The sequence below is a fragment of the Anomaloglossus baeobatrachus genome, chromosome 2, assembly GCF_048569485.1.
Source record: "Anomaloglossus baeobatrachus isolate aAnoBae1 chromosome 2, aAnoBae1.hap1, whole genome shotgun sequence".
Lineage (NCBI taxonomy): Eukaryota > Metazoa > Chordata > Amphibia > Anura > Aromobatidae > Anomaloglossus > Anomaloglossus baeobatrachus.
Genome location: NC_134354.1, coordinates 31,210,637 through 31,235,410, shown reverse-complemented (window position 1 = coordinate 31,235,410; position 24,774 = coordinate 31,210,637). Strand labels below are relative to the sequence as shown.

At 47.0% G+C, this 24,774-nt stretch overlaps 1 protein-coding gene across 3 annotated transcripts in view; it reads right to left on the bottom strand.

Moving 5' to 3' along the window:
- DSCAM (DS cell adhesion molecule) overlaps window positions 1-24,774 on the bottom strand; it is a 656,562-nt gene that overhangs the window by 293,526 nt on the left and 338,262 nt on the right. For all 3 annotated transcript variants that reach the window (XM_075334961.1, XM_075334962.1, XM_075334963.1), the window contains exons 12-14: window positions 7,892-8,091; window positions 7,616-7,712; window positions 2,330-2,458 (exon numbers count right to left, since the gene is read on the bottom strand). In XM_075334961.1, coding sequence (XP_075191076.1) covers window positions 2,330-2,458; window positions 7,616-7,712; window positions 7,892-8,091 — 426 coding nt within the window. The remainder of the gene's footprint in view (window positions 1-2,329; window positions 2,459-7,615; window positions 7,713-7,891; window positions 8,092-24,774) is intronic.

Sequence of the window (24,774 nt, the reverse complement as noted above, 5' to 3'; positions counted from 1 at the left end):
GAACAAGCATCACATGCTTGAAACAAAGTGGTTTACCCACAAGTTTGGAAAGGTTATATCAATTTTATCCAGCCCATTTTTTGTTTTTTGTGTGATATTAAGATCAATTTGCCTTTTTTCTATTTTTGGGTTTTTGTTTTTTTTTCTGCTGTTCAAAAAACACAAAGAAAATGAACATGTGTATAACAAAAGATGTGTGAGTGCAATCATTTTCAATAATACTTTCGGCTATGACTGTATGTATGTCTACCAGCCAACCCAGATTTGGTGGGCTGTCCCGCTGTCCTGGGTGGTAAGTGACATTGAAAGGTAGAGATGGGTTTTCATATGCCGCGCCAATGATCACCATCCAGAAGATCAGATTAATGTATCTTTATTTTTGCACAGGTCTACGCGTTTCATAAAAAATAAAGATACGTTAATCTGATCTTCTGGATGGTGATCATTGGCGCGGCATATGAAAACCCGTCTCTACCTTTCTCTGTTATCTGCCGTTTGGGTTGCTACTGCCGTGGTCTATTTCTACATGCGATTACAGTAGTTATGACTTTCACAACTCCATCTGGTGAGTAGTATTACTCCCCCCTCCCTGCACCCCGCACATATTGGGGTAAGACCCTATTTGCGCTTTTTCTCCACAGCTTTTCTACTTACTGGGTGGTAGGTGGAATGTCCCAATTTTAACTGTGTTTTTAGGATACAGATACAGCTGAATATATTGGTGAAGCAGCTCCTCACTCCACCATGTACCTGAAGCTCGGCACAGGGAGCGGTTGCTGCACCAACACAATCAGCAAAGGGTAGAGATTTGCTCGGCTCATGATGGAAATGGGGGCAAGGAAAGTTTCCTTTTTTTATTTGCTAGTGTGGTGGGGTAGAAGGGCACTAAACTGAGGTGGAAGAGGGCACTGTGGGGCGTCATACTGTATGTGGAGTCACTGGGTGGAAAATGTGTGGAGATATCGTACTATGACAGGAGGGGCTCAATGATGGCATGATAGTGCTGTAGGGGGCACCATTACGTGGAGACTACTGTTGAGACATCATATTGTGTAAAGAGGGAATAGTGGTGGTATTATTGTGTGTATGGTGGCATTGTGAAGGTATCATGCATGGGAGCAATAAAAATACTATCAAACTGTATGAAAGCAAAAAAGGCCACCATTTCTGAGAATTGGGTGAGGTCAGGGGAGTGAATCCCTCTTTTACTAACTCTCAAAGTAGAAAGGTGCCATAGACCGCACATTAAGGCGGCAAGGAAGAACGCAACCTTGAATATCGTGACCACAACAACCTGGATATAGACCCATGATATTATGACCCTCAACGAAAACCAACTGTGAACGGATTCATTAAGACTGACGTTTCATCCCAGGGGCGTTATACTATGCGCAATTCATTATGAGGGGCAAGCCACTTAATGAATGTGGCACATCTGTACTGTGATGGTGGAATATGGGGGGTTGTGTATAATTTTGTGTAGGTTCGTATTTTAGGCGTAATGCTCTCTCCATTCTGTGTACATTGTCTTGTTAAGTTAGATTAATCACCCCCTGCCAGGCTTTTGTCCCCAAGTCTGGGGAAGGGGGCCTGGGATCCACCAAAAACTCTGCTTATCTGGGGCATTATTCATTCTGGCTAAGTAGGAGAAGAGACAAACAGGAAGATTCATCCTCTGGGGGAGAAGCTGCGGCTACAGACAGCACCCCCAGAGACCCTGGAAAAGGACTGCTGGAGGATCGTGACTGATTTATCCTCTGTGGGAGAAGCTGAGGCTCCCCAGAGAGACCTGGACATTTATCCCTTACTGGACAGTATCCGTGTTGCTGGGCTATTTTACCCTTTGTGTGGTGGATTATTTGATGAACCTTCTGGATTGCATGGAATTCCTTGGATTGCTCACTCATCTCTCGTTCTGTTGATTGTGTGATATCGGAGAAAGACCCCGTGACAATTAACTTGGCAGAAATGTTACTCCAGTCAGGGAATGGCTGCAAGCAAAGTTGCCCATTTCCCTGAATTTGATAGTCACATTCCGCTTCCTCCCTACTTCCACCATAAGTCGGGAAACTTTGCAACTATTTAAAGTGTTTTTGCACCATATTTCTGGCATAAACACTTTGCTGTATCGGGCTCTGTGGCTGCAATCACGTCAATCACAGTCCAGTTTTTCAATCCGCAGCAAGAATGAATTCAATAAGAAGTCAGTGCAAATGAAAGAGAAAACGGTGGTGCAATACTATGCATGGCCAGCTGATGGCGGTACAGCACCACGTTCTCCCTGTACAATGTGCACTATGACTGCAGCTCGGGGACAATATTCTGATACCTGATTTGTTTTTGCATTCAATATCGTATCCTGTGATTGGACTGTTGCCATCAAATCCCATAGTCCAGCGAAGGGCGATGCTTCGGGCTCGAACTTCTCGTATCTCAATTTCCGGAGGGTCTGGAGGTTCTGGTGTAGAAATGAGACAAGTATTAGCTGTTTATATTACAAATCTAAAAAACATAATTTGAAAGTCTTAAGCTGGAGTTGGGATCAGTCACCAATTTCAGTTTGGTGGGGATTCAACCACCGGCAACCCCCCATCAGCTTTCTGCAGCCGCCGCTGTTCAGTGGACAATCTCAGGTACTGCAGCCCAGCTCCTATTGAAGTGAGTGGGAGCTGAGCGGTCTTAAGCGGGCTTTACACGCTGCGACATCGCTAATGCGGAGTCGTTGGGGTCACGGATTTGGTGACGCACATCCGGCCGCATTAGCGATGCCGTTGCGTGTGACACCGATAAGCGATTTTGCATCGTTGCAAAAACGTGCAAAATCGCTAATCGGCGACACGGGGGTCCATTCTCAAATCTCGTTACTGCTGCAGTAACGAGGTTGTTCCTCGTTCCTGCGGCAGCACACATCGCTGCGTGTGACGCCGCAGGAACGAGGAAGCTCCCCTTACCTGCCTCCCGGCTGCTATGCGGAAGGAAGGAGGTGGGCGGGATGTTACGTCCCGCTCAGCTCCGCCCCTCCGCTGCTATTGGGCGGCGGTTCAGTGACGTCGCTGTGACGCCACACGGACCGCCCCCTTAGAAAGGAGGCGGTTCGCCCGTCACAGCGACGTCGCCGGACAGGTATGTATGTGTGACGGCTGTTGTGCGACACGGGCAGCGATTTGCCCGTGTCGCGCAACAGATGGGGGCGGGTACCCACACTAGCGATATCGGGACCGATATCGCAGTGTGTAAAGTAGCCTTTACCCATCACAGCTGATCAGAATGGGTGCCTGTGATCGGATATATATGCTAATCATAGTCAGTCAATATGGAAGTCATTGATTACCCCTGTAATATCTTACTTCTAATCTGACAGGTGGTAGTCACCGGCCTGAACTACTGAGCCCATCCAGTGACAACACGTCTCCTTATATTTTTCCCAGGTACAGAGCCGTCATGGAGAGTTAGGCTATGTGCGCACAGTGCGTTTTTGCGCGTTTTTCGGGTGTGTCTTGGGGCTCAAAACTGCATGACTTTGCTTCCCCAGCAAAGCCTATGAGTTTTCATTTTTGCTGTCCGTACACAACTTTTTTTTTTGCTGCGTTTTTGAGCTGAAAAAAAAAATATGGTCATGTCAATATTTTTCTGCGTTTTACTGCGTTTTCCACCCATGCAATGCATTGGAAAAACGCAGCAAAACACAGAGATCAAAAACGCCGCAAAACGCAACAAAAAATGCACCGAAACGTGTCAAAAACGCATGCATTTTTACCGATGCGGCAAAAAGCGCACAAAACGCAGCGTAAAAAAAAAATGCAGTGTGCGCACATAGCCTTAGTACTAAATTAAACAGCAGCCTGTCCTAATCTCACGTCAGGACAGACTGAAGATTTACAGTTCCTGAGACCTGTGTCTCAATGATGAGAGCTGCTTCACACATATAGTCCCTTGAAAAAGTTTTCATACCCTGTGAACTTTTCCCCATTTTTTTAACATTACATCCACCAACTTACAAGTATTGTATTAGGATTTTATGTGATATACCAACGCTAAGTAGCAAGTATTTGTGATGTGAAAAGGAAATGCTACATTAATTTTCTAAATATGTTAAAAATCATAAATCTGAAAATTGTGACGTGCAATCGTATCCAGCAACCCTGTAGACTATTATCCCCAAATAAAATCCTTAGTGACCCATCGCCTCCAGATGTCACATAATTAGCAAATTGAGTCACCTGTGTGTAATTTCTTCAGCAGAGCTACAGCTGTTCTGTGGAGGTCTCAGAGGATTGTGTGGGAACATTAGGGATCAAACAACATCATGAAAGCCAAGGAACACACCAGACAGGTCACGGATAAAGTTGTGGAGAACAGCAAAGCAGGGTTAGGTTATAAAAAAAATAAAACAAGCTTTGATGGAGAAGTGTTCAATCCATCATCCAAAAATGGAAGGAGTACGGCACAACTGCAAACCTACCAAAACATGACCATCCACCTAAACTGACATCCCAAGAAGGAGAGCACTAATTAGAGAAGCAGATGAGAGGCCCATGGTCACTGGAGGAGCCACAGAGATCACAGCTCAGGGGAGAATCTATACATAGGACGACTATTATTTATACACTCAACAAATTGGTCTTTACGGAAGAGAGACAAGAAGGAAGCCATTTTTGAAAGCAAGAAGCCATAAGAAGTCTTGTTTGTAGTCTGCAAAAAGCCATGCCAGCGAGCAGAGGAAGAAGGATCTCTGGTCAGATTGTCAAGGGAGAAATTTAGGTAAGACTGCTAATGGAGTCTTTGTTCAGGGCAAATCCAAAGGAAGGGTCCAAATTAACTATCTGCGCAGATATAATAACTCAGAAGCAATGACCACAGAAACTGTGTTCACTCTTTGAGCCAGTATATACGACTGACTTGTGTATTCTATAGATCAGATATTAGTATTACATTTCAACCTTCATACATGTACAAAAGTATCAATCTGTCTTTTCTCACACATCGAAGCAGTATAGGAAGGGGCGTAGGGACATTGAAACCCACATTTCATCCCACAGATAATACATTCCTCCTTTGTGTGAAACTACTGATAAGCATGAATACCTTTTCATTGTTTGCACATTTGTCCTTGGTTAACTCTTTCTTGAACATACAGCTTAGGGGTGCTTCCCACACAGCGAGATCGCTACTGAGATCGCTGCTGAGTCACGTTTTTTGTGACCTCATTAGCGATCTCGCTGTGTGTGACACTGAGCAGCGATCTGGCCCCTGCTGTGAGATCACTGCTCATTACACACAGCCCTGGTTCATTTTTTTATTGTTGCTCTCCCGCTGATTAGCACACATCACTGTGTGTGACAGCGAGAGAGCAACAATCCTGAATGTGCAGGCAGCAGGAGCCGGCGTCTGACAGCCTGCGGTAAGCTGTAACTAAGGTAAACATCGGGTAACCAAGGTGGTTACCCGATATTTACCTTCGTTACCAGCCTCCGCAGCTCTCACGCTGCCAGTGCCGGCTCCTGCTCCCTGCACACACTAAGCGGTGCGCGCTGGTAACTAATGTAAACATCGGGTAACCATACCCGATGTTTACCTTAGTTACCAGTGTCCGCAGCTTCCAGACGCCAGCTCCGTGCAAGCGCAGCGTCGCTTGCACGTCGCTGCTGGCTGGGGGCTGGTCACTGGTCGCTGGTGAGATCTGCCTGTTTGACAGCTCACCAGCGACCATGTAGCGATGCAGCAGCGATCCTGACCAGGTCAGATCGCTGGTCGGATCGCTGCTGCATCGCTAAAGTGTGAAGGTACCCTTAGAATCATATTATGGCGTCTGTGCAATTGTCATATAGACACACAGATACGGTAATTATGCAACAACATCTATATTTTTATTATTTACATACAAAGATAATCTTATTACATTTGAACAAACAACCTATAGCCCAGGCTACCTTCACAAGATGAGAACTTTTTTAGCTAAATGTAAAACGCTATATGTTTTGGAAAACTAACACATCACCCTGAAAACACCATCCCCACCGTCACACATGGTGGTGGCAGCAACCTGCCGTGGGGAGACTTTTTTCAGCAGGGGCAGGGAAGCTGGTCAGAGGTTATGGAAAGATGGAGCTAAATAGAGGGCAATCCTGGAGGAAAACCTGTATGAGACTGCAGAAGACTTGAGACTGGGGCGCAGGTTCACCTTCCCGCAGGACAACAACCCTGAATATGCTGCCAGAGCTATAGTGGAGGGTTTAGATCCGAGCACATTCATGTGTGTGTGTGTGTGTGAATGGCCGAGTTACAATCCAGACCCAAATCAGATTGAGAATCTGCGACAAGACATGAAAATTGCTGATCACAGACGTCTCCATCCAATCGCACTGAGCGAGAGCGAGGGTGCAAAGAAAAAGGGGCAAACATTTCACCTCTAGATGTACAAAGCGGGAGAGACATACCCCAAAGTAACTGCAGCAGTAAATACAATGTATGCACTCCAGGGTTGAATACAAATGCATATCACAATATTCAGATTTACATTTTTAAAATATTTAGAAAACTGTATAATTTCCTTTACACGTCACTAATACTTGTTCCTTAGTGTTGGAATATCACATAAAATCCCAGTAAAATACATTTAAGTTTGTGGGTGTAACGGGGAAAAAAATTGTGGAAAAGTTCACAGGGTGTGAATACTTTTTCAAGGCAATGTACCACAGTAGGCAAGGAGTAATGTTGTGATATGTGAAGAAAAATATCTGTTTTTGAGCACAATGGGGTTATCTCCAGCTTCATCCTCTTCAAGGTTTATTTTTCTCCATTTGGGTGTCGTCAGTCTCTGTGCACTGGCTGCTATTAAAGGGAACCTGTCAGAAAATTTGTGTTCTAGCCTAGTAGCACGTGCACATTACACAATATTACAACACAGGGATGGGTAGGAAGGGGTTACTAGGCCACACATCACACTGCTACAAGGCTAGAACACAAATTACATGACAGGCTTCCTTTAAGCTGTCAGGCTGACGGGAAGAGTATGAGGAAGAGGATGAAGCTGGACATCTCTTCAACAAGCACAGCGTGGGACAACTGAACCGCAACTGAGGTTTGTGTGATACAGCTCTTGTCAGTTGAGACACAGTCTCGGGAGCTGTAAGCCTGGTTCGGGCTGCAGTCTGAATTATATCAGGGAAGTAATTTTATCTTATTCTTTGAGAACCCCGTTAAGACCTCATTCAGACTTCTGTTAATTTCTTTCACAGATATCACCTGTACTCATTATAGCTTGATTTGTCTGTTTGTTTCGGTTTTTCTCCAGTATAGGAATAAAAAGAGCCAATTTCAAATCTATGGGTTTGTAAAACACACGTACAGCACGTGGATGGCATCAGTGTACAATCCGTGTTTACCTATTCTAATGCATAGGAGAAGCTTCATCATTTATTTATCCATCCTTCACACACAGATCCAAAACATTGATGACATCAGTACCATTTTTTAACGTACATGTTTGAATGAGGCCTTAAGGAAAATGTAATAAATAAGATAGGAGTGTTTTCAAACCCAGTGTAAACTGCATTAATATTTCACGGTCTATGACAGCCATTTCCACGCATTTCAGACGATGGCTCTTATATACCTTGCACTGTAAGCTGGATGATCCCTCGATCTTCTCCAAAAGAATTAATTGCATGGCACGAGAAGAAACCCGAATCCTCGCGGACGGTGGGTAGGATCTGCGGTGAACAGGACAACAACCATGAACATTTCCCATCAATGTTGAGGCTACTTTATACCATAAATCAGATGGCTGCTGAGAAGGATCCATCCTACTAGTTTCTGACATCTACCCAAGGTTCCCAGATAATGGGTTCACCAGAACCCAGGAACCCAGTACTGAGACCGCACGCCGTACCTGCAGTATGGAGAGCACTTCATCGCCCACCTCCTTGGTGGACACCTGGTAGCGGGACATCTCGGGGACATTTATCATGCGGTCCTCCTTCTCCCAGCGCACTATGATGGGCTTCTCACCATGGGCCGTGCAGTTCATCTCCTTCTTCTGACCCTGAGTTGCCAGCGTGGTGTTAGGGTAGGAGATGATTCTTGCCGGAACTACGAAAAAATGGCAAAAAGACAATAATAATAAAGATAGACAGACAGAGGTGAATATGTCCTTTATCACTATTATATGACCACCAGGAACAGACATCCAATAATTTGCCAGATATAGGTGCCCAATTCAGCGCCCACCACAGATACTGTCAGTACAATGACAATGAAGATTCTCTTAATTTTAAATTAAACTTAATTGCATGTAATGCTATATTTCCCCTCTAGTGGCCGCTGTAGAGACAATGAGCCGCAAACTGCTTTATGAATTGCTGCAAAAGTGGTTTATGTGCATTTTGCTGTTCGATCAGATCACACAAAAACTGTAACTGTAGCATTAAATCAGTAGCAAGTGAGAAATTTGAGTAACGTTGTGACTAGTGATCTGTGGACTGGCAGATCCCGGTGATATGGTTTCTAAAATCCAGTTCCAGGCCGGATTACGGTCCCCATAAAAGTCTATGGGAACTAGAATCCGGTGATTAAAAATTAAGGTAGAAGGGATAGGGGCATGGGAGCGCGCGCGCTGTACTTACAGAGACACCGGCGTGGCTGTACGCTGCTCCCAGGCTGCACATTCACTTCCTGGGCCGCTCATCATTGCTCATCAATATGCACTGCTGTCCCCACCCACCGGCAGGCCTGTGATTGGTTGCAGTCAGACGTGCCCCCAACCTGAGTATCAGCGTGTCAGCTGACTGCAACCAATCACAGGCGCCAGGATGACCGGTGGGCGGGGAAAGCAGTGCAACTGTCTTTGGGTCAGTATAGTGAAATAAAAATAAATAAATAAATAAAACATTTGGCGTAGGGTCCCCCCATAGTATAATACCCAGCACAGATAAAGCATACAGCTGTATGCCGTGCACCTATCTTATCTGTGTATCAAAATAGGATAAACCGCATGCGGCTTTTTTTCCCCCAATTATTTAAATAAATAATTTAAAAAAAAAATAAAAAAAAAAAATCGGCATGCGGCCCCCTCCCAATTTTGATACCCAGCCATGACAAACCCCGACAGCTGGGAGTTGGTATTCTCAGCCTGAGGAGTCCTATGGTTATTAGACCGCTCCCCAGGCTAAGAATAGCAGCCTACAGCTGCCCCGAAACTGTCGCTTCCATTAGATGCAACAAGCTCGGCCCTTTTCCCGGCTCTTCCCAAATGACCTGGTGAGGTGGCAATCGGGGTAACATAAGAGGTTAATAACAGCCCACAGCTGCCACTAAGCTCTAGATTAGTAATGGCAGGTGTCTATGAGACTTCCCCATTATTACTCTGTAAGTTAAAGTAAATAAACACAAACACCAAAAAAATCCTTTATTTGGAATAAAAGACAAAAACACCCTCTTTCTCCACTTTATTAACCCCCAAAACATCCCTGCAGGTCTGACGTAATACACATGGGGTACCACAACGATTCAGCTCTGCTACATCTGAACCTCAAAGCGCGTGGTTATAGAACAATGACTGCCCACTGTGAGCTCCAGAGAATAAATGAGCCGCAGTGATCAACGGTGACATCACTCAGGTTACTCGTGGACGCAGCTGGAGTCCTCCACCTGTGACCCTCCCTGACCCCCGGCCAGCATTGTCAGTGTTGAAGGGCTGCCAGGTTGTGGGGCACAGCCCGCACCTTCACAACGACAGTCTTGGCTGGGGAGGGGGGTGCGGGGCATCCCCACACTCCCCAGCCGGCACTGTCAATGTTAAATGGCTGGCAGGGTGCGCGGCACGGCCCTGTACTAAGCCACCGTGATTCAGGTCACCAGAGGTCATGCCATGGGAATCAGAGTATGACCTCCAGTGTACTGAGAGATGTCACTGTTGCCAGCCCGATCCCACTTGGAACCTGGAGAGATCGGACATATTTTCGGTCTCTCCAGGCTCAGATATAGCAAAGCCAGGACCATCATGGGATGTGGGTGCTGTATTTTATTTCAAATAAAGGGTTTTTCTCTGTTTGTGTTTATTTCATTTTACTTATAGGATTAGTGATGGGGGGTCTCATAGACCCCAACCCATCACTAATTCTGGGCTTGATGACAGTTGCGCACTGTCAATAACACCTATTACCCCGATTGCCACCACACCGGGGCAATCTGGAAGAGCCCGGTAAAGCATCAAGCTTATCACATCTAATGGATGTTGTGACGGGGTATGCGACAGAGCAGTAAAGGACGCCAGGCCAAGGAACAATCCAAAGGGCTTTATTGGAACCACAAAGATAAGCACCAAACATAAATATAAATCCTTAAAGTCTGCAAGGAGTCCATAACAAAACAAAAGATCCAGGGGCGTCTCCCGGTATTCCAACGCCAGGGAAAATATGGCATTGGTCCTTATATGAGTTCCTTGAGTCCAACAGGGTGAACAATAAAACACAATCCCACGTGGCCACTGATCTCCAATCTGTGACAGTCCATACACAGGCACTAGGATCCAGCCTCAGCTATAAATCCTAGTCCTTCTCCAGCCGAGATCCAACTAACTGAACTAACATAGGTCTCATTGTTCTTCTCTCCTGGGATCAGCCCCCAAAGGCCCCGTCACACTAAGCAACATCGCTGCTAACGAACAACTTTTGTGACGTAACAGCGATGTTGCTAGTGATGTTGCTGTGTGTGACATCCAGCAACAACCTGGCCCCTGCTGTGAGGTCGTTGGTTGTTGCTGAATGTCCTGGGCCATTTTTTAGTTGTTGCTGTCCTGCTGTGAAGCACAGATCGCTGTGTGTGACAGCGAGACAGCAACAACTAAATGTGCAGTGAGCAGGAGCCGGCTTCTGCGGACGTAACCACAGTAAACATCGGGTAACCAAGAAGCCCTGTCCTTGGTTACCCGATATTTACCTTTGTTACCAGCCTCCGCCGCTCTCACTGTCAGTGCCGGCTCCTGCTCTCTGCACATGTAGCTGCAGGACACATCGGGTTAATTAACCCGATGTGTGCTGTAGCTAGGAGAGCAGGGAGCCAGCGCTAAGCAGTGTGCGCGGCTCCCTGCTCTCTGCACATGTAGCTGCAGTAAACATCGGGTAATTAACCCGATGTGTGCTGTAACTAGGAGAGCAAGGAGCCAGCGCTAAGTGGTGTGCGCTGCTCCCTGCTCTGTGCAGCTGCACCCTGTACTCTATACCCTATGTACCCTGTGCAGCTGCACCCGGTGTGCGCTGCTCCCTGCTCTGTGCACATTTAGCTGCAGCACACATCGGGTAATTAACCAGATGTGTGCTGTAACTAGGAGAGCAGGGAGCCAGCGCTCAGTGCGCGCTGCTCCCTGCTCTCTGCACGTGTAGCTGCGTGCGCTGGTAACCAAGGTAAATATCGGGTTGGTTACCCGATATTTACCTTAGTTACCAAGCGCAGCATCTTCCACGCGGCGCTGGGGTCTGGTCACTGGTTGCTGGTGAGTTCACCAGCAACTCGTGTAGCGACGCTCCAGCGATCCCTGCCAGGTCAGGTTGCTGGTGGGATCGCTGGAGCGTCGCAGTGTGACATCTCACCAGCAACCTCCTAGCAACTTACCAGCGATCCCTATAGTTGTTGGGATCGCTGGTAAGTTGTTTAGTGTGACTGGACCTTAAGTCCCCCTGGACATTTGATACATGAATGGACTTTAGACGTCCTGGCTCTGTTCTGTTTACCAAGTTGTGGATTGGAGAAGTCCCATGCTGAGAAGAACAAACAATCTCCCAGCAGAAGCAGTACAAAGGAGGGACAGACTATTACACCATGAGCACAGGCGGGGGAGGGACACGCTGTTACAGATGTGACAATTCTGGGGCAGCTGTAGGCTGCTATTCTTAGCCTGGGGGATCCCAATAACCATTGGACTCCCCAGGCTGAGAAACCAGCCCTCAGCTGTTGGGCTTTATCATAGCTGGGTATCAAAATTGGGGAGTACCGCGCGCTTTTTTTTTTTTTAATTATTTCTATAAACATTTTTTTGTTATTAAAAAAAAAAAAAAAAGCCGCATGCGGTTCCTCTTATTTGGATACACAGCCAATATAGGCGTAGGGCTTTTTGGCTGCAGCCTATAGCTGTGGGCTTTATCTGTGCTGGGCATCATAATACGGGGGGACCCTACGTCCGTTGTTTTATTTCTTTTTATATGATGATATTGACCCGCAGACAACGCTTGAGATTGGTCGCAGGCAGACGCTGTCACACAGGCTGGGGGCATTACAAAATGCAGGGGAGTGGGACATTATATATGTCTTTCTTATCTATCTATTCCTCTCTATCTACCTTTTGATTGTATGTAACCCTCCTTCCGTTTTTTGGGTTTTTTTGTGGTCCGCAAAAAAAAAAAAAAAACAGGAGGCACACGGATGGCACATGGACTGTATACAGAACGGATGCGGTTGTCACACGGATGTCACACAGATGCATACTTGGAAAAACAAGACCTGCGAACCGCAAAAATGGGACGGTCATGTGAATGTAGCCTAATGCGGGCGTCACACGGGACGATAAATCGTGCGATCGTATAAGTGATCGCACCCGCCCCTGTCGTTTGTGCGTCACGGGCAATTAGTTGCCCGTGACACACAAAGTCGTTGACCCCCTGTCACACGTCGCTGTGGGCGGCGAACATCCTCTTCCTGAAGGGGGAGGGACGTTTGGCGTCACAGTGACGTCACATGGCAGCTGGCCAATAGAAGCGGAGGGGCGGAGATGAGCGGGACGTAACATCCCGCCCACCTCCTTGCTTCAGCATTGCCGGCGGCCGCAGGTAAGCTGTGTTCATCGTTCCCGGGGTGTCACACAGAGCGATGTGTGCTGCCCGGGGAACAATGAACAACCTGACGTGCGATTTTTTTAAACTGAGCGACGTGTCAACGATGAACGAGAAGGTGAGTATTTCTGCTCGTTCACCGTCGCTCGTAGCTGTCACACGCTACGATATATCACACAATGCCGGATATGCGTCACTACCGACGTGACCCCGAAGACATATCGCCTGATATATCGTACCGTGTGACACCCGCATAAGACTGCAGCCGTCTTCCCACTGTCTGAGGCCAGGAGGCCATATCGGTTGTTACCCAACTTTCTCAGCAACTGATAGGAATAAGAAATATGTTTATAGAATTTTATAATCTGAGAGATGTAGATGGGACTGAACCTTCCAAGGTTCCTTCTGCCGCAGTCTTGTGATGATAATCAGTATTAATCAGATGCATGTCTGCAGGTGGCCGCAGCACCGTTTGATGTGGGGCGTCAATATGGCGGACAGCGATTGGTTTGCCAGCAACGGCAAGATAGTGAGGTCTGATTCGGCGTGTCAGGGTAAAGGCTGCAGACAATTAGGGATCATATCTCATTCAGTTTGAAGCAAGGTCAGGTCACATTATGGGAAAGTGCTTTGATTTAATTGTCACAGTGAATGTTAATGAGAAGGTAATATACAGCATTGCAGCAGAGAGGAGTATAATCTGGCCACAGTGGCTGACTGCATTACGGGGTCTGGTCAGTTGTCAGTGTTAGGCTATGTGCGCACAGTGCGGTTTTTGCACGTTTTTCGGGTGTGTTTTTGTTCAGAAAACTGCATGACTTGCATGACTGCATGTTTTCATTTTTGCTGTCCGCACACAGCAATTTTTTGTAGCTGCGTTTTTGTGGTGACCACAAAAACGCAGCATGTCAATTATTCCGGCATTTTTCACTGCGTTTTCCACCCATTGAGTTCAATCAGATGTTCAAAAACGCAATGAAAAATGCAAATTGCAATATAGCTGCGTTTCTATGACTAAAAATGCAGCTATAAACACAAGGAGTGGGTAGTAAAGTGACATGTACAGGAAGAGGATTCCTTCTGTCAGTAAACACAGAATCCTCCCGGTACCATCAGCGCTGCTTCCACCTCCCGTCCTGCGCCATGTCCGCTCCCGTCCTGCGCCATGTCTGGACGGGAGATGGAAGCAGCTGCGAAATTAAAAGTGAACAGTAGAAAAAAAAAATCTCATACTCACCTGTCTGCAGACTCCCGGTACATGTCCGCTCCCAGCTCCTCTTCCCGGTACCGCCGCTCCGGCTGTGTGCATACTCCCGGGACACGTCCGATGGCTGCAGGACCTGCCAGTGATCAGCTGATGCGAAACCTGCCGGTGATCAGCTGATGCGGCACCTGCCGGCATCAGCTGACAGTAGACGTCCAGCGGTGAGGCCGGCTTTTTACCGCCCAGCCGGCTTAAACTATTAGCTGATGCGGTCAGGAGACTTCATCAGCTGATTACCGCCAGCTCCTGCATGGGACGGGCGTCTGCACAGACGTGTGTATTTTTTTTTTTTTTAACTGTGCATCAGCTGATTGTATAAACATCTTTTATACAATCAGCTGATGTGTCATATGATTCACGTCCGATCAGATGATATTGGATCCGGATTGGATGGCGCGAGACCCTTGACCCAGGATTACTGCAAAGGGGGGTTAGTTAAAAAAAGATGGAGTCACTAATTGTGTTGTGTTTTACTTCTAATAAAAATATTTTTCTGTGTGTTGTGTTTTTTTTTTATCTTTACTAGAAATTCATGGTGCCCATGTCTAATATTGGCGTGACACCATGAATTTCGGGCTTAGGGCCAGCTGATAATACACAGCTAGCCCTAACCCCATTATTACCCAGCCATCCACCCGACACCAGAGCAGCTGGAAGAGTTGGATACAGCCCCAGAAGATGGCGCTTCTATGAAAGCGCCATTTTCTGGGGTGTCTGCGGTCTGCAATTCGCAGCGGGGGTGCCCAAAAAGCTTGGGCACCCTGCACTGTGGATTCCAATCCCCAGCTGCCTAGTTGTACCTGGCTGGACTCAAAAATTGGGCGAAGCCCACGTCATTTTATTTTTTAATTATTTCATGAAATTCATGAAATAATTAAAAAAAAAAAGGGCTTCCCTATATTTTTAGTTCCCAGTCGGGTACAAATAGGTAGCTGGGGGTTGGGGGCAGCCCGTACCTGCCTGCTGTACCTGGCTAGCATACAAAAATATGGCGAAGCTCACGTCATTTTTTGGGGGGGCAAAAACTCCTGCATACAGTCCTGGATGGAGGATGCTGAGCCTTGTAGTTCTGCAGCTGCTGTCTGCTCTCCTGCATACACTAGTGGATGGAGTATGCTGAGCCTTGTAGTTCTGCTCCCCCTGCCTCTCCTTCCAGCATACAGTCCTATATGGAGCATGCGGAGCCTTGTAGTTCTGCAGCTGTCTGCTCTCCTGCATACACTAGTGGAGAATGAAAAACATATTGAAGAAGGAAATTACATCAGACCTTTTTTTTCTTCAACAATCTTTAATGGCATTGTTCACTGATAAAAAAAAAACGCAGTGAGCAAAAGCGCAGCAAAACGTAGCAAAAAACGCACCAAAATGCGGTAAAATGTATGCGTTTTTTGCCGCGGGTGCATTTTGTGCGTTTTGTTTTTTTGCGGCAAAAAACGCACAAAAGCGCAGCATAAAAAAAGCACAGCATGCGCACATAGCCTTATTATAATCACTTGCTGGTACTATCATGGAGGCACTGTGATTATTAGTATTCTGAGAGCACTGGCTTTTAATATCATGGGGTCATTGTAGCTGTCAGTATGATAGGGGACTGTAAATATTATGAGGGAAATGTGGCTGTCATTATTACTGGGTGTTGTAGATGCAGGGATGATATACTCTGGCCATCAGTATTATGGGGCATTGCTGCTAATGTGACGCCCTGGACTATTCAGGTCGTCACAGGGTACCGCAGGTTCTTTATCTCCAGTGCAGGATTCAACCCCCATGGTTCTGGGTCCCCAGCTTGCGGTACTGCCTCCACCAGCATTCACAAATCCTAGATACACCTTGCACCACACCTGTCAGGCACACCAGTGGGCTGCTTAAGCAGGAATAGGGCCGCCCACCTAGGGGTTAGGCAGAGAGGTGGGAGGTGTTAAGTCAGTTCAGTGGTAGCCCTCGAGCTGTGAGGAGCTCTGAGGAAGCTGGGAGTTGGAGCTCCCAGGGGAGAAGCAGACTAGGTCCCAGACGGTGGTGTGGACCTAGAGGAGTTGGACCCCCAGTCGCAGGGGATTGAGGCTAGGTGCCTGGGACCTCTCTTGGAAAACGGTAAGCAGCCTGGTCCTATCACCGGTACGGGCCCGAAGGCATGTCGGGATACACGAAGCCCTAGGTTAGGGAGAAGCTTCAGGCGACCCGGCAATTAACCTGCGGAGGACAGGGCCTTTATGGACTGTTCCCACGAAGCTCAAAGATCGGGGGCACTAGCGCAACAAGGGGGATAGGGCTTTCCAAACAAGCGGCCCACTGAAATTCCAAGCGTGAGCCCCTGAGAGCAGGCTCCTTCACTTAGCCATAGTGGGGAGCGGGACCCGGAAAGCTCCAAGCTGACAGGCCACAAAGGACACTCAAAATTCTGTGCCAGGAGGCAGGTCACGGACCACCAGGCAGTGCTGCAGGGGACGGGACCCGGACGAGCTCCCCTCGAGAGGCAGCGGTATCAAAAGACTTGATTTACCCTGTTGTCAGCGTCTGCTTTATTGCTGAGTGAGTACCAGATTATCCCCTGCAACCAGCGAGCCTGCGCTCCCCCTGCACGGCACCCCATATCACCATCCAGAGTCCTGGGGCCTTTCCCTAACTGTGGAGGGTAACGTCATCTTGCTACCTCCACTCCATCACCCAGCGTACTCCCAACGGCAGCAGCGGTACTCCCAATTACCATACACCACAGGTGGCATCACAAACTATATCTCCCCTGTAAATACTCCCTTCTTCATTTGAGTGTGGCCCCTAGCCCCTGGGTCCGGAGACCCTCAAGCAATCACCCCCCGGATCCGAGCGGTTTGACCGCTGCAGGGGCGGCACACTGTCAGTATTAGGAAATATTGTAACTATTAATATTATGGGGTCACTCGCTGTCATTATTATGAAGTACTGTGGTTATTAGTATCATAGGGCCACTGGCTGCCTGTATTATGGGGGCACAGTGGTTATTAGTATCATAGGGTCACTGGCTGCCTGTATTATGGGGGCACAGTGGCTACTAGTATGACAGTACAAGGACATGCCACATCTCCTGGGCCGGGGAGCCACTTATGATAAGCGAGTATACAGATGAAATAGAAGGGGTGTGCAGTTGTAGCTTTCTAAGTTAACACATTTCCCTGCCTTTTTTAATCACAGGAGGGAGTGTTTCTGTCACGTCACTAATCCTGTGAGCTCATCGTAAATCAAGTCAGTGACATAAGATGAGCGTCCTCCAAAGCTCCTACATCTCTGACTTGATTTACAATGAACTCACACGATCGGTAACACAGCATAAACACTCCCTCCTGTGATAAAACAGGCAGGGAAATGTGTTAATATGCAAAATGATAAGTTAAGATGATCAAATTGTCTTGGGTAGATTCTCTCAATTCGACCAACATATCAATTTTGGTCTGAATAAAAAAAATAGGTCGGATTCAAAAGTAACCGGCTTGTCGTGAAAAATACATTAATTATAGTCAGGGGTCTTTCCAGACCCCCAAAGCATAGTAACCAAAGTGGAAGGAAAGGATTAAAAAAAAAATACATTACAGTGACCTCTGTAGTTTCCCAGTCCACCACACTAGTTTTCGTTTTTTTCCCATAATGAAGCCGGTGATTGGCATTGATGTCAATAACGTGTAATGCCCGCATGTGACCACGTAAGACCAAGTGCTGGAAAAACCAAAGATCGGTGTGCAGGACCGGAAAACTGCAATGAAAAGGGGATTTTAATGTATTTTTGCATTCCAAAAATGTTGGATTTTTCAAAATTTGGGGGAAATTTGTACATAAATCGATCTGCAATTCAATTTTAAGAGTTTTACTGCCTTCAAATTCCCACCCCCACCCCCCCAAAAAAAGATAAAAATGCAACTTTTTGGACTGTATGAATTAGAGAGGAGCGTGGAGCTGCCGGGATTGTGTGCGTCTCTGAGTTAATTGCGCTGATATAACGGACTATAAACTGGCAGAGCACTTCAGACATTCATTTGGCAGAAAACGTACATTTGTAAAGACGAGGCAGACGCGCGGCTCGTATATTAACCGATACTTAATGGACTGTTCAGTCAGGAAATCTGGCGTGGGACACCGCTCTCAGATGGAGAGGCCGCTGTTTAGGATAATATGGAGAGCGGCACAGATGCTGCTGATCATAGCTACAACCTCCATGATTATTACAAGATTTATCGCAATTACACGCCGCGCCGATACCCAATGATCCAGTCAAGAATTACTTTTGGAAGCGTAAAAAGCCCCAAAAGTTGAAACTAAATTGTGTTGCTAAAACCAGCGCCAAGGAAGCTAAAGGAACATAATAGAGGTGGTGTAGCGCGACCAAACAACGTTAACTCGTAGGCGGCTGCGCAGTGGGGCAAATTTATCAGCGGTAATGCCTCTGCTTCTGGGGGTCTTGGCGATCAGAGGCGTCTCTGGCGCGGCGGAGGTACTGGGTCACACCACACTAAGATTGGCTTTACCAGCAACTCATGCGGATGAATTCCCATTTACCTGGACCCCATTTATCAAAACATTAATTAAATGCCCTCCATAAAATAAGGAATATACACACAATTAACTCCTTCCCGTTGCAGCAAATGTTGGCTTATTTTTTGCAGGGTCAATTGTATTGTTTTTTTATTTTTTTGCAGTTTTTAGGGAGTAAACACAGTAATTCAGGCTTTGTGATTGATTTTGGTTTTAAGCTATTTAAAGTACAAGTAAAAAAAAAAAATCTATTTTCATAGATTGGACTTGTGCAGACACAGTGTTACCAAATATATATTTCTTAGTTTCTTTATGTATTTTTAAAAGGGGTAGGGGAAATAATTAGATTTTTTTTCTTATTTATTTTTTTTATTTTGGCTGTTAACCTGTGATCATATATTATGTGTGTGTATATACTGTGTATATATATATATATATATATATATATACACACACACACATTTTTTTATATATATATTACACACAGTATATATGTATATATTAAATAAATATATATATATATATATATATATATATATATATATATATATCTCAAATGTATGTGTGTATATATATATATATACACTGTATATATATATATATATATATATATATAAATATATATATATATCTATATATATATATATATATTTATATATTACACACACACAGTATATGTGTATATATTAAACATGTACGGTAGTATAATATATATATATATATATATATATATATATATACACACACACATTAATATATATATATATACACACACACATACATTATATATATATATATATATATATATATATATATATATATATATAGTATTACTGTGGTATAGCAATACAGTATTTCGGTAAAACGATGGTCTTCTCATTAAAGTCCAGACTGTACAGTAGATGTCAGGAAGGTGTTAAAATTATTTCTCTTCAGTAAACAATGCAAATGAAAATACTTAAAGGTACAATTTAAAAAAAAATGTGTAGAAAAAAATCCATAAAAAAAACCCCCGGTGTTATGTTATACTTTATAAGTGATTTTTTGTTATAGAGAAGTTGTATTTCGTGGTTGATTCCAGGATTTACCAAGTGCTTTGATTTGTTGTGTTAATTTGTTTAGAATGTGTCAAAATTCCATAAAAAAAGATGCAACATTAAACCATAAAAAAACTATGGAATTAACTCAAAACCGTACTGCTCAAGTGCTGAATAAACTAATGGGTGTGCACACTTTTGCAGATCATTTTTTTTTTCTTTTTTACTCCTTTTCCATAAAAAATAAAAAAATGGATCAACTTGGAAATACCTGTGGTAAATAAATAAATAAATATATTAAATAAATAAAATAAATAAATAAATTCTGACTTCTATGAGTAATAGGTTATGTGGCCACGTTCAGATGTGTGCACAGATTTACTGCGCACAAATCTGCATGTTTTGGCAGAAAAAAAATGCTCTTTCTTTTTCGCTCTATTGGGAGACCCAGACAATTGGGGTGTATAGGCAATGCCTCCGGAGGTCGCACAAAGTACTACACTTAAAAGTGTTAGGCCCCTCCCCTTCTGCCTATACACTCCCCGTGCTCCCACGGGCTCCTCAGTTTTTGCTTTGTGCGAAGGAGGTCAGACACGCACAGCACAGCTCCACAGATTAGTCAGCAGCAGCTGCTGACTAGGTCGGATGGAAGAAAAGTGGGCCCATACAGGGCCCCCAGCATGCTCCCTTCTCACCCCACTTTTGTCGGCGGTGTTGTTAAGGTTGAGGTATCCATTGCGGGTACGGAGGCTGGAGCCCACATGCTGTTTTTCCTTCCCCATCCCCCTTAGGGCTCTGGGTGAAGTGGGATCTTATCGGTCTCCAGGCACTGAGACCGGGCTTCATCCACAACTCCTGTGGAGCCTGATGGATAGGAGCCGATACCGTTCAGGGACATGGCCCTGCATCTTAAAGGTACTCTGTATCCCTATGGGGACCGCGCACGGCATCACCTCAGCTTTGCTGGGTGTGCTAGTGCACCGGGGACCGCGGCGCTGACCGGGTCTATATGTGCCATTACACACTCAGCGTCGCTGAGTGTGTTTATATGTAAGGGCTACCGCACTGACCGCCGTTGCCACGGGACACTGTGGCGCGGCTGGGACTTGTAGTTCGCCGGGGACTTTCACGCGACCGCGCTTTTACGGCGGCCGCGTTTATTACTACAGTCCCCGGCTTCATTGCGGCCTAGTTTCCCTTGTTTTCTCCCGCCCTCAGCCCTGACAGGCAGGGGAAGGGCGGGACGCTGCACGGAGCGAGCAGCAATGAGGGCTGGAGTATGATTTACATGCTCCACTCCCCTCACTGTGCACAGTATGAGCGCCCGTTTCGCGCTCTTTCTAGGCCACGCCCACAGCTTCCTCAGCTCGTCAGGACGCCGCAGCCATTCCTGTCAGCTCCACCGACGCTGCAGAGAGGGACATATTCATGGGAGACCCAGACACGGTCTCTGGTGGCCTCACAACCGCTTAGGCGGCTGGTAAGCAGCACATGTGGTGCTAGCCCCATGGTGCTGTATTGTATTGGTACATTATTTGTGTACTGTATATAATTTACACTGTATGAGCACAGTTCTTTCTGGCTATATACCCTATTGTGTTACTCAGGGAAAACTATAGCATGGCGCCCATAAAAGCGACCCCTGTGACACTTCCTCAGCCGGATCCTCTGCTAAGAGGGGCCCAGGGGGAGCCACCTGTTGACACTGTCCAGGTGACGGGGACTGAGTTTGCAGCCTTTAAGGATCAACTCTCTGAGACTATGGCTAAGATACTAGAAGCCTTGCAGTTCAGACCGGTATCTCAGCAAAGGGACTCTGTTGAATCATTGTTCCCTGACCCCCCTCAGTTGGACCAACAATGTCCTCACGGGGTATCTCATACATCCCAGACGGAGGGTTCGGACTTAGAACCTAGCCCCAGATCGTCTAAGCGGGCCCGCTTAGAATTTCCCTCGACATCATATTGTTCAGGGTCTCAGCGGGGGGAATCTCTGGTTGATGATGCGGAGACAGCTGATCAGGATTCTGATCCTGAGGCCGCTCTCAATCTTAATTCTCCAGACGAGGACGTCATAGTGAATGATCTTATTGCATCCATTCATCAGTTGCTGGATATTCTTCCCTCAGCCCCTCCGGCGGAGGAGTCTGTTTCTCAGCAGGAGAAATTTCGCTTCAGGTTCCCCAAGCGTACACAGAGTATGTTTCTAGACCACTCTGATTTCAGAGAGGCAATCCAGAATCACCATGCTTGTCCGGATAAGCGTTTCTCTAAGCGCCTTAAGGATACACGTTTTCCTTTTCCCCCGGAAGTGGTTTAAGGTTGGATTCAATGTCCCAAAGTGGATCCTCCAATCTCCAGACTGGCGGCTAGATCCATACTTGCAGTGGAAGATGGGGCCTCGCTTAAAGATGCCACTGACAGGCAGATGGAGCTCTGGATGAAATCCATCTATGAAGCTATCGGAGCTTCTTTTGCCCCAGCATTCGCAGCCGTATGGGCGCTACCAGCTATATCAGCAGGTCAAGCGAAAATTGAAGCGGCTGCGCCACAAGTGGCTTCCATTACCTCCCAGACCTCGGCAATTGCGTCTTACGCTATGAATGCTGTCCTGGACTCTGTGAGCCGTACGGCAGTTGCGACCGCCAATTCGGTAGTAGTCCGCAGGGCCTTGTGGCTACGGGAGTGGAAGGCAGATTCCGCTTCCAAAAAGCGTTTAACCGGTTTGCCAATTTCTGGCGACAGGCTCTTTGGCGAGCGCCTGGATGAAATCATCAAACAATCCAAGGGAAAGGATACTTCCTTACCCCAGCCCAAGCAGAATCTCTCCCAACAGAGGAGAGGGCAGTCGAGGTTTCGGTCCTTTCGGGGCGCGGGCAGGTCCCAATTCTCCTCGTCCAAAAGGTCTCAGAAAGAACAAAGGAACTCTGATGCATGGCGGTCTAAGTCACGTCCTAAAAAGGCCATTGGGAGCACCGCTAACAAAGCGGCTGCCTCATGACTTTCTACCTCCTCTAGTAGCATCCTCGGTCGATGGCAGGCTCTCCCGCTTTTGCGACACCTGGCTGCCACAAATAAAAGACCGCTGGGTGAGAGACATTCTCTCTCACGGTTACAAGATAGAGTTCATCTCTCGTCCCCCGACTCGATTCTTCCGGTCCTCTCCGCCTCCCGAGCGAGCCGAGGCTCTTCGGCAGGCGCTGGGCACCCTGAAGGCAGAAGGAGTGGTGGTCCCTGTTCCTCTTCAGCAACAGGCCCACGGTTTTTACTCCAACTTGTTTGTGGTCCCAAAGAAGGACGGGTCCTTCCGTCCTGTCCTGGACCTGAAACTTCTCAACAAACACGTAAAGACCAGGCGGTTCCGGATGGAATCCCTCCGTTCCGTCATCGCCTCAATGTCCCAGGGAGATTTCCTTGCATCGATGGATATCAAAGATGCTTATCTCCACGTTCCGATTGCCCCAGAGCACCAGCGCTTCTTGCGCTTCGCCATAGGAAACGAACATCTGCAGTTCGTGGCACTGCCATTCGGCCTGGCAACAGCCCCACGGGTTTTCACCAAGGTTATGGCTACTGTAGTAGCGGTCCTCCATTCTCAGGGTCACTCGGTGATCCCGTACTTGGACGATCTGTTGATCAAGGCACCCTCTCAAGAGGCATGCCAACACAGCCTCGACGCTACCCTGGAGACTCTCCAGAGTTTCGGGTGGATCATCAATTTTCCAAAGTCAAATCTGACACAGTCCCTTTCGCGCAGTTTCACCTGCGTCCTCTATCCTGGGAAGTAGTCACGACGGACGCAAGTCTGTCAGGGTGGGGAGCGGTTTTTCTCCACCACAGGACTCAGGGTACGTGGTCCCGGCAAGAGTCCTCGCTTCAGATCAATGTTCTGGAAATTCGGGCAGTGTATCTTGCCCTGAAAGCGTTCCAGCAGTGGCTGGAAGGCAAGCAGATCCGAATTCAGTCGGACAATTCCACAGCGGTGGCATACATCAACCACCAAGGCGGCACACGCAGTCGACAAGCCTTCCAGGAAGTCCGGCGGATTTTGATGTGGGTGGAAGCCACGGCCTCCACCATATCCGCAGTTCACATCCCAGGCGTGGAAAACTGGGAAGCAGATTATCTCAGTCGCCAGGGCATGGACGCAGGGGAATGGTCCCTTCACCCGGACGGGTTTCAGGAGATCTGTTGCCGCTGGGGGGTGCCGGACGTCGACCTCATGGCGTCCCGGCACAACAACAGTGGTACCCGGATCTGTGGCATCTCACGGTCGGCCAACCGTGGGCACTACCAGACCGACCAGACTTGCTGTCTCAAGGGCCGTTTTTCCATCTGAATTCTGCGGCCCTCAACCTGACTGTGTGGCCATTGAGTCCTGGATCCTAGCGTCTTCAGGGTTATCTCAAGAAGTCATTGCCACTATGTGACAGGCTAGGAAACCAACGTCCGCCAAGATTTATCACAGGACGTGGAAAATTTTCCTGTCGTGGTGCTCTGCTCAGGGTTTTTCTCCCTGGCCATTTGCATTACCTACTTTTCTGTCCTTCCTTCAATCTGGACTGGAAAAGGGTTTGTCGCTCGGTTCCCTTAAGGGACAAGTTTCAGCGCTCTCTGTGTTTTTCCAGAAGCGCCTAGCTAGACTTCCACAGGTACGCACGTTCCTGCAGGGAGTTTGTCACATCGTTCCACCTTACAAGCGAACGTTAGAACCCTGGGATCTAAACAGGGTGCTGATGGTTCTTCAGAAACCACCATTCGAGCCAATGAGAGATATCTCCCTCTCACGAATTTCGCAGAAAGTGGTTTTTCTGGTAGCAGTCACTTCTCTTCGGAGAGTGTCTGAGCTAGCAGCGTTGTCGTGCAAAGCCCCTTTTCTGGTTTTTCACCAGGACAAGGTGGTTCTACGTCCGGTTCCGGAATTTCTCCCTAAGGTGGTATCCACCTTTTCATCTCAATCAGGATATTTCCTTACCCTCTTTTTATCCTCATCCAGTTCACCAATGTGAAAAGGATTTGCACTTGTTAGATCTGGTGAGAGCACTCAGACTCTACATTTCTCGTACGGCGCCCCTGCGCCGCTCGGATGCACTCTTTGTCCTTGTCGCTGGCCAGCGTAAAGGATCACAGGCTTCCAAATCAACCCTGGC